Source organism: Limulus polyphemus, unplaced genomic scaffold, assembly GCF_000517525.1.
Source record: "Limulus polyphemus unplaced genomic scaffold, Limulus_polyphemus-2.1.2 Scaffold1918, whole genome shotgun sequence".
Classification (NCBI taxonomy): Eukaryota; Metazoa; Arthropoda; class Merostomata; order Xiphosura; family Limulidae; genus Limulus; species Limulus polyphemus.
In genome coordinates, this window is record NW_013667528.1 from 168,085 (window position 1) to 179,229 (window position 11,145).

General features: G+C 30.7%; 1 protein-coding gene across 1 annotated transcript in view; it reads left to right on the forward strand.

The window, feature by feature from the left end:
- The window catches only part of LOC106465351 (obscurin-like), a 128,553-nt gene that overhangs the window by 62,965 nt on the left and 54,443 nt on the right, over window positions 1–11,145 (forward strand). Inside the window, exons 34-39 of the mRNA XM_022393222.1 lie at window positions 909–1,081; window positions 3,158–3,269; window positions 4,116–4,291; window positions 6,765–6,885; window positions 7,995–8,170; window positions 10,711–10,831. Coding sequence (XP_022248930.1) covers window positions 909–1,081; window positions 3,158–3,269; window positions 4,116–4,291; window positions 6,765–6,885; window positions 7,995–8,170; window positions 10,711–10,831 — 879 coding nt within the window. The remainder of the gene's footprint in view (window positions 1–908; window positions 1,082–3,157; window positions 3,270–4,115; window positions 4,292–6,764; window positions 6,886–7,994; window positions 8,171–10,710; window positions 10,832–11,145) is intronic.

Sequence of the window (11,145 nt, forward strand, 5' to 3'; positions counted from 1 at the left end):
TAGTATATATATATATATATATATATATATATATGTTATAAAAAGTAATACGAATATATATTTATATTTATTTCTAAAAGTTAACTCTGACTTCTTTGAGCAATTATTTACAACTGTTTCATAAAGACATCAACTAATCTTTAATCTCATACTGGTGTTCAGTAGTGTTAAATTATAACTGGGAGTTTTGGGAAAGTAAAAAGGAACTGCCAAAGCACTACTTAAACAAAATAAAAAAAAATGCATGGGAACCAATAAAATTAATTCATTACTTTTATGTAGCATCCAAAAACCATAATATAGTTGGATTATTTGAAGTCATATAAATATATGAAAGTTTAACTCCATGGCTCCAATATTCTCATATTTATTTACATGTAATTTAAATGTTTAACATCACTATTTTTATAAAACTGACTATTACATGTAAAAACCATATGATACTGTCCATAACTTTAATACATTGTAACTTGTAAACATAGACTTGATTTTGACCAGGTGGGGGGCAAGTGAGTTTTACAGCAAATAGATTTTGAGAAAGGAAATAATCCCATCTTTCTGATGATATGGTTTTGTTAGCTTTACAAGCTTGAAAGCTGAGAAACAAAAAAATCCAGTGAGTTGAATATTACAGTTTTTGACACTATCAACTTGAATATTTCACTGTTTTTAAACTGTCCATCTGAATAAATAGAACTAATAACTAATATTAATAATATTATATATATATATCAAAACAAAATTATAAATAAAATTTCTGCTGTAGGTTTACTTCGCAGGTGATTTGATGTGAGAGATCAGTAATTTTTTTTTAGATTAATGATACCAGGTTGTCAAGGGTTAAGATACTAAGACTTCTATTTTTGTGCATTTTTTTATTATGAGAATTAACTTGTATTTTCTAACAGGTACAGGGGTAAGATTGCCCTTTCATCCGACAGTCATGTTCAAATCTCTCAGAAAGATGATGTCTACAGACTAGAAATACAGAATGTTACTGAAGAGGATATTACCTGTTACTGTTGTCAGGCTATAAATGTAGCTGGTGAAGCAAAGAGCATGGCATCTTTACAGATGAAAGGTGTGAGGCTAGCCTTCTTCCTTTTTACTGTTCAAATAAAAATGCACTACATGACTATTGAACTACTAAATTTTTATAAGCATTTTTTGTATGTATTGTATCTCTTGACAAAAAATTACACACACTTATATAGTGCAGTGGTTCCCAACCTGGTGTCCATGAAGGTGATACCATCTCATTAAACAAGTAACTTTTAAAAGTTTATAAAGTAAAGAATATTATGATTTTGTATACAGTATACTTAAGATTGACCTAACTAAAAGTGTATAAAAATATTCCTTCATAAATAAATTATTTCATATGTTAAACACAAGTTTTTAGTGACCATGTTCACTGTTACTTCTTCAGTTTACATGCAGTTGGAACTTGGTTTATGGATTTGGTTAAGTGCATGCAACTAGTCATAGCTATGTAACAAAACAAATCCAAGATGTGATTTAGGCTGTAAATAAGTGCCCTCTAAGGTTGAAGCATTTTATTTAAACATTTAAAGAAAAATTATTCCTTGCACTTTAGTTCTTGTTCTGCCATCTATGATCAGTATTTAAACCTTTTTCTACTCTTTTTTTTTTCTCAGTAAAACAGCATATGGGCATGTTTAACCTCACTTGTGAAACTTTTATCTAATCCTAGTCATATGGTGTCAGTTTTGGTACCACCTCACTTAATGCACCGTATTTCACCCTAGGCAAATCATAGGATGATAAGCAAAGCATGTGTGCTGTATTTTAAAATAGGAAAATGGGTGATGCTCACTATAAAAAATGACATTTTAGTTTGACACTATACTTAGTTTAGGGTCATAGTTCTTTGTTATGTGTCTTCATAGGTATGAGAATTGGCAACCATTTGTGTTGCAAAATTGGTCATCTGCCCAATTTGCTCAAAGCTGGTGAGAAAATGTTTTGGTATGGGAGTTGAAAACAAAATACTAATACTATTAGGTTCGATCGGAGGTTGACTTAGCTACTTTAATTTTTATGTTAAACCAATATCGATATGTAAGACTTCTTTTAATTGGCTAACTGACAGACATCAACCAATCACAAAACTTCTTTTGAACTCAAAGGTATTTGATCATCTTGGAAATGTATGAACTCTTTAAAGTGCAATGATAAAAAGGTACTAGCTTAAAGGTAGGCTTTACATCCTTCATCATTGGCCTTAATTGTTGGCCACTTTTTTAGAACTACATAAAATAGACATTTTTATTTCATCAGACATTATTTTTATGTGTGAAATCGATTAGATGTAGCTTAATTTTGACAGATATGTAATCTATTTTTCACCATTTCCTTATTATGTTCCTTTATTAGATGAAATTTATGGAAAATAGCTGTCACAATGTATGTTAATTCCAACATACATAAATTTTTGCTTTAAAATTGAAAAAAAGTCTCATAGATAGACACAGGCTCATGCTTGAGCATACATAACATTCCATATTTTTCTTTTAAAAGATTGGTGAGTAATTTGATCAAGTGGAAACTTATTTGTACAACTATTGCCTCAATATTTCATAAAATAACCATTTGTACATAATTAGTTCTAATAATTGCAATTGCAAACACTTGTATATATCAGTCATCTAAATATTTCATGAAATGACCAGTTTGACCATTAACTATTCTCTGTATAAATTTGATCATTGAAACATGAGTTAGAGTGGCAAAGGTACAATGTTTACTAATTATTCTATTATGGCAGATAATGTGAATATTTAGTGCCCTGTCAGAGAGATCTCTTTGGACTAGCCAGAAGTTTTATTTGTAGTTCTCGTCCCTGAATTAGAATTTATTATTAAAAGTAAAATGGAAGCGTCATTAGAATCAGTAATTTTAGTAAATTTACATAAAATATAACTTGTCTATAAGATGCTAAAATGAAACATTCACGTGGCTTCAAATCAAAATTTTTGTAAATCTGAGAGATATTGATGACTCAGATAATAACTTTGAGAGTAGATTGAGTGTTCTTGTAATATGGGTTTGTATTCTTAGAAGGGATTTGAAAACTTGTTATAATGTTCTTTTTTGATACATTCTTTATGCAAATTTTTTATTATGTGATATACAGCTGTAGCTCCAGTTCTTCAACAGGGACTTCCAAGTGAACTGCCTTTGCAAAAAGGTGACCAGTTAATGTTAAAGGCAAGTGTAGATGGTCAGCCACCCCCAGAAATCACTTGGTAAGAAGTGCATTGTTTACATTAAATAGACAATTCTTATTCAACCATTTAATGTATTTTGTATAAACTTTATGTGTATCTTCTTTTAATAGAAGTTAAGTTGTTTAATAAATCATTATTGTTGGTAGTAAGAAAACACATAGGTTTAAAAATCAATTTAATACAAAAATATAAAACTCCAGAACCAGAATGATTTTGAAAGGTGGAACTTAAATTTCTTCAGTAATGCTCGGTCATAGCGTTTTGTATTTTTGTGATTAATGATAGATTATGTTTGGAATCAGATATGTCGCTAGGTGCTTAAAAGATTTGGGGCTCAGACCCCGTGTGCCAGTGCCTAGTGATTCCTCTGTTTGAAATGTTTTAAAGTTAATAATTGTACTTGTACAAGAAACAAATAGTAACAAAGTAATTTATAAAAAGTATAAAACATATATATATATATCTTCACAATCAAATCATGTTTATTGACTCATACAATATTGAGAAACCTTCAGTATCCATAGGTAATGCTTTTATGTTTCCATAAATTTTATAAATAATACATTATTTAAAACTGTTGAAGTTAACCTAATTTGCTGAAATAATTAGAGTTTGAAATTAACATGTGTAAGTTGTATTGAAAGTTAAAATGTATTATAATGTAGTATTTTGATTAAAAAAGAAAAAATTAGGCCAAATTTGGTAGATCTAAAAATAGTAATGATTTAAGACCAAATTGAAACCAAAATTTAAAATCTTTAATATTATTTCTAAGTGGTGTAAGGTATGTAAAGATCATTTTTTTGTAAATATTGCTCTATTCTATTAGATGAATTATATGTAAAATACATTACTTGTTTAAAGGTTAAAAGATGGGGAAATATTGAAACCAAACGATCGAACGAACGTTGAAGCACTTCCTGATGGAACAGTAAAACTAACTATTAGTGATGTTGCACCTGAGGATTCTGGGAAGTATTCACTGGTGGCCAAGAATGACAAGGGAATTGTGGGTAGTGACAGTGAAGTTACTGTAAAAGGTGAGTTTTTAGATCAAATCATAATAATGCTCCATTTGGTGTAACTTACAACATATAAAAGTTTAATTCCATGGCCCTAATATTCTCATATTTATTTACATGTAATTTAAATGTTTAACATCACTATTTTTATAAAACTGAGAACTACATGTAAAAACCATATGATACTGTCCATAACTTTAATACATTGTAACTTGTAAACATAGGCATAGGGGCTTGATTTTGACCAGTGGGGAGCAAGCAAGTTTTGCCTGAAAATTTAAAATCGACCTTAAAATCATGTACTATAAAGTTTAAAGTCTCTTGAAAAAACTAGTTCCAATGACTTCCATGTGGAACCATACAGTGCTAAAGGGTTAAAAAGGTGCAAGTGAAAATGTCACGTGTGGGTCATATAGTTTCTGAAAAGGCATAATCAATTTGCAAATATAAAAGTTATAGATATGTATGGAGCTTTTGCCCAAATATTTTGGGTGATTTTTACCCAAAAAACTATTTGGGTCAGAATTTGGGGGGCAATTGCCCACCTTGACCCCCTTGCCTCCTAGCACCTATACTTGTAAAATTATAATTTGTCAAGAAGATGACATACATGTAGTTTGAATGTTAAGAGTACTATTTTTTTGTATTTTGAGAGATTATTTATGTGTATATATTTCAACTTCAGTGTTCTCAATTAAGCGAAACAAAAAATATCCCTATATTTTTTATATTCTGCCATTTAAAACTTTAATATTATTTTAATGTACTTTAAGCTGATGTCTGATTGTCCACCACAGCATGTTGCCATCCGTGATATGCATTCCCAACACTATTAACTCAAAACAAATGTGAACAATTTACCAAACTAGAAATGTTTGAGAAGATAAAAGCATTAAATAAATAATATTGATTGGTACTTCTTACTAGTGGAAATCACAATTAGTTCATGGTGTAATTATGGTAGCTCTGAACACCACTCTGATATTCTCTGTCTTCACTGCAGAGGTATTAGACTTATCTTCAGTCAACATGATCTTCACTGCATAGGCATGAACAAACACCACTATGCAGGACTTGTTAGTTACTTCACAGCATACTTATGGGTGTTTCTCATGTTAAAATTAGACCTAAAAGTTCTCCACAAAAAAATAAGAACATGCATATGTGTTGAAGTTATGTTCAACATAAATATTTAATGAACATGATATATTCATCAGTGAACATATATTATTCTAAAAGAAATTAATAAAAATCCTATAACCTGTGATTGCCCCTGAAGAAGAAAGGTCCACCTTTCGAAAGTGCTTTGGATATAGGGTTTTTTAATCATTTCTATCAAGACATCTTGATCCTACGTGTTTTTCTAACATCATGCATATATTTTTTTAGGTATACTAGTGATTATTGGCAACTTGTTAGCTGGTTCTGGGTTCTGAAGTGATCACTAGGCTCTGTTTTGCACAAACTATAATTGAGTAGATTACACAAAATATTATATAAATATTTTACCTGATAGCTTGGAAAGTAAGGGTTACAAACTTCTATTAGCTCACAAATGTTTCCAAATCCTTAGTGATTATAGTAGTACAAACTATAATAGGATATCTACTTACATCAGCTGTCCTAACTATGAAACTTGATGAGTTTTAGATATATATATATGGCTGTGCAGCCAAGTGCATCATGTGATTGTGCAGTTTTTCCTCCCTCTTTCTTTTTGTTAACAACTGAAATTTACACATTATGGCAAACATCAAGCTTCTCATGATCACTTGAAGCATTATGTCGCTCTGTCAGTGGATCATTGTTTGAGACTGTTCCAACACAAGGTTCTTGTCAGTGTAGCATCACCACTTCTCTTTCATGAGAAGGCTTCTGGCAAGAATGTTTGTGGCATGAAAACTATTGATCTGCCATAGCACTAGTTTCAGTTTACATGTGTATGAACCTGCCATATTTCACTATTGTTATTCACTCAAGAGAATAGAAGTGATTCCTTAAGGAAGGAACATTGGATTACCCCCCTATAAAAATTCCACAGAAGATTTCTCACTCTGTATTAAATTTTCTTCTTCTCAGTGTTACTGTTTAGCTGATTGTAATTTGTGTTAAGCCTTGAATGTTTCAAATCTTAATCTTATTTTATAGCACACACAGTCTATTACTTTGAAATATTGCACATCATGCACAAAATACTGTAGAAATGATACAGATTTTAGAATTGCACAGTCAATTTTATTACAGCCTTTTTAGTTGTAATGAAATTATATTTGTGCATTTTTAAGCACATTTTACCAGAACAGCAGACATAATTGTATCTTCTCCAAGTATATCTGATAAGTACTTGTGAATGATAAATATTACTGAAACTGATCAGACAGAATATTAAAAATAAAATATTGAAGTTGCATTCTGTATAAAATAGATATAAAAGATGGTGCAAGGAATTAAAGTGATTTCTAAGGCTCTGAATGTTACTTAATGTTTGTAGAAAAAGTAAAGATTGTTGAACCAAAGTTTGTGAAAGAACTAAAGCCTGTCGATGCAGTTAAAGGAGAGGCTGTTAAATTAGAAGCAAAAGTTGAAGGCAAACCCCAACCAAAGATTACCTGGTAAGTAGCAAAGACAATGTATGTCATGTAGTCTAAGGCATTTTTTTTATGTTATCTGAAACTCAGTATCGCACTTTGAAGAGGTTTTTACAACTCAGTATTTAATATAAAGTTATAACCAAAATTAAAGATGAGAAGCTTATATTCACTACAATATATAACATTAGTGACCCATGGAAGATTTATGAATGATAAAGTGTAGATCAGATAGTGTAGCCAAAATAATTAAAAAATATTTTCCAGAAATAATTATGAAATCTTTTTTGTTATGTTTGAGGTAAGTAGGAAATTAGTCATCTCTAATATTTTCCTATGACAAACAGTAATACAAGATTTGTGTAGTAAAGAACAATACATTACAATTCCATGGCTTCTATACAAATACTTAACTTAAAACTTCTAATATCTCTGAAAATTCACCAAATCTCACTTCCCATAAAAGCATGATGTTTGGAAGAGGAACAGACAACATATAACTCATTTTTCAATCCCTCCAGTGGTACAGCAGTATGCCTGCAGACTTACAATGATAGAAACCGGGTTTCGATACCAGTGGTGGGCAGAGCACATATAGCCCATTGTGTTGCTTTTTGCTTAATTACAAACAAACAAACTAATTTTCCAAATATTCCTTGGCTAATGTGTTGTGTTAAGATAAGTTTAACCCTGTAGAGTTACCACTGTAGACCCCATTGACTTTTTAAATTATTTATGCATTAAATTGTATGTGAATTCATGATTTTGTTCTTTACTGGACCATCATAACACAAGAAAATTTAAATAAAAAGTACCATTAATAATGCAATTAATTCCTCTAATTACTTTTGTGATTCCACTCTGTATTTTGCATTGAAAATGAGTATCTTCACCCAAATTTTTGGTAAGTTCTTTCCACCTTTATAACAGGCACAACATAAAATTACTGTATATGATGCAGTAGGTGGACACCACTGGTAGTAAACTATATAAAACAAGATGATAATTTGAAACATGACAATATTATTGACTTGTGGGTTTGTTTGCTAGATGTGTTTTCACTTTTTTAAATTATTGTTATTTAAACTTAATGGATCCATTAAAAACCTGTCATATAATCTTATCATTTTTAGGTTGAAGAATGGAGAGGAGATCATTCCCAGTGACCACATCAAAATAAGTGAGAAACCAGATGGAACTGTTACTCTTGAAATTGATAGCTGTTCTCCTGAAGATGCTGGGGAATATGTTGTCAAAGCAGCCAATGAAGCAGGAGAAGCAACTACAGGAGCTCCAGTCACATGTAAAGGTAAAAGAACCAACTTCAGTTAGTTAGAATGTGTGTTTTTTACAAATAGAAAGTTGAAGATGATTATAATAACTGTATAATAGCAAATTTTGTGTTATTATGTTTGATGACTAGGAACCTATTTCTAGATAATAAAGTTTGGATAAAGCTTTAATAGGTATTGAAGAAAACTTTTAGTATGAGTTACGAATGTACAGTGTTTCAACATTTTCTTCATTACCCATTCAAGCTTCTACAAACTTATATTATTATCAGGAAGAGTATTAGTTAGATGATCATAAGCGACATTCCTTAAAAATCACCATAAACTATTAACTTTCATATTTACACTTCTGGCTAATTCTCAGTTCAATCTTAAATATGAAAAGTATACTTTTGAAAAGTGCTGATGTTTTTTACAATTATGATATGTTATATATATTTTTTAAACAACCTTAGTATAATGAGCTGTATGTTAATATCTCAAATTCTGTAGGAACAGGAAGTTCTGTAGTAACTATCATGACCAGTGGGCACTTTTAGGTGTCAAGCTTACACCAAGTATATCTAGTTTCAAAATTTATGCAAGAGTAATAATTCTAACTTTATTTCAACAGTTTTTAACTCAAAAATGTTTGAGAATTAATAGTTTGTCATTTTGTGACTGTGTTTTTGTTTGCAAAGAAAAAAAAAAAGTCAAACTTAAATTTTGGTGTAGCTTTGAGGTTTCTCACCTGTAATGCTCTTATTGACTTTTTTTTTGTATCTTTTCCCCATCCCATAGCATTTTGGGTTTATATTTGTTAATAAGCTATCATCCCTTTAGAATTTAATTAACCATGTCTTGTTTCCTACGTGGTGTGGGTAATTCTTCGGATTTACAATGCTAAAATCAGGGGTTCGATTCCCTTCGGTGGACACAACAGATAGCTCGATGTGGCTTTGCTATAAGAAAACACACACCTATGTGGTGTACATTCTCTATTTAAGGATTTATAATTATAGCTCTTCATTTCCTCCATTTTTTAATATCACAGTATGTGATCTGAACAATTATTAATGAAACAAAGCTTTGAAAATACACACACTGTTCAAATACCATTCAATAGATTTTTATTATAATCTGTTTATATCACTGTAGTACACATAAAGTGGTGGAAGCATTTATTATACGGTTTTGTGTGAAAATGACTGTATGAAGATTCTCAGAGATAAACAAAGGAGCCTAATGGGAACTTTAGAAGTCGTAAAAACAAACTACAGATCTTGGAATTTTTTATACAAATTTTATGGAAGACTTCCCACTCTGTATTAAATTTTCTTTTTTTTCTTCTCTGTATCGCAGTTTACCTGACTGTAATTTATGGCTATTTGATGTTAAACCTTCAATCACATGTTTTAAATCTTATTTTATAAGGGGTGTTGCAAAATAAATTACAGTTTTTTCCCCTAGAGCACAACAAAGTAAAATAAGATTTTAATTCAATCAAAAAAAGTAATTCCAAGTATCAATATTGCTTGATTGGGCCACCATTGTTTTCATGCACGAGTTTTAATCGATTTGCAAAAGATTTCAGCAATGCAACAAATATGTCTGTTTTTGTGGCTGTCTATGTAAGCACATCAGTGGGAACACGAATCATAGTTTCACATTTCTGTCCCTTGCATTCAGGCTAAGTTTCCAAGATTTCTTCTGTGCATTGTTGAACGAAAGCTCTGACATTTTGGGAGGGATTTAAATCTGGAGATTTCCCAGTCCACATTCCACCACTTTTTCACAGACAACTCCTTCAAATTCAACAATTCTGAAACTTTTTGAGGCATTAACAAGATTTCTCAAATCTGGCATTGCGATGTGTCAATTGGAAGACTTGAATTCTCGGAGCATGTCTGCGATTAGTTTCTGAGCCATTCCGAAGCCAGCATATGCGACATGAACCTGAGTTCTAGTGAGCACCACGATTCAAAAGATTTCACAAAAAATTGAAATTCAAAGAGTCAAACATCCAAGAGTACATTGAAATTATGTTTTCTTACGAGTGATGATATTCGTGGTCCTACCAAGTTCATCATTACTTTGGGGTAAAAAAGTGTGATTTATATTGCAACACCCCTTAGCAAGTTCTTGTACTGTCTTGAAATACTACCTGTTGTGCAAAATGAGTGTAAAAACTATATACAGTGTTTGAAATTGCACAATTATAAGTTTTTTGCAATAAAAAAGGCCTTAAAACTCATTTTTTGGCATAATATCCTGATGATGGAAACAACATCATTCCATCAAAAAATGTAGAACTTTACAGCTATTTTAGTTGTATTAAAATTATAATTGTATAATTTTAAGCACAGTTTATGAGAACAGCAGGCACAATTGTATCTTCTTCCAGTATAACTGATAAGTACTCCTGAATAATAAATATTATGGAAGTGTAATGATAATATAATTAGTCAGATAGAATATTAAAAGAAAATATTTAAGTTGCATTCTGTGTAAAATTGGTATAAAAGTTGGTGCAATGAAGTATAAAAAAAATTCTGTCTGTGGTATTTAATGTTTGTAGAAAAAGTAAAGAAGGTTAAACCACAGTTCGTGAAAGAACTAAAACCTGTTGATGCAGTTAAAGGAGAGGCTATTAAATTAGAAGCAAAAGTTGAAGGCAAACCCCAACCAAAGATTATGTGGTAAGTAGCAAAGACAATGTTTGTCATGTAGTCTAAGGCATTTTGTTTATGTTATCTCAAACTCAGTATCGCACTTTGAAGAGGTTTTTACAACTCAGTATTCAATATAAAGTTATAACTCATTATGTGAGCCTTATAGCCAATAACTTTATGGAAGTTCTTCCAAAATTAAAGATAAGAAGCTTATATTCACTACAATATATAACATTAGTGACCCATGGAAGATTTATGAATGATAAAGTGTAGATCGGGTAGTGTAGCCAAAATAATTAAAAAATATTTTCCAGAAATAATTATGAAATCTTTTTTGTTAT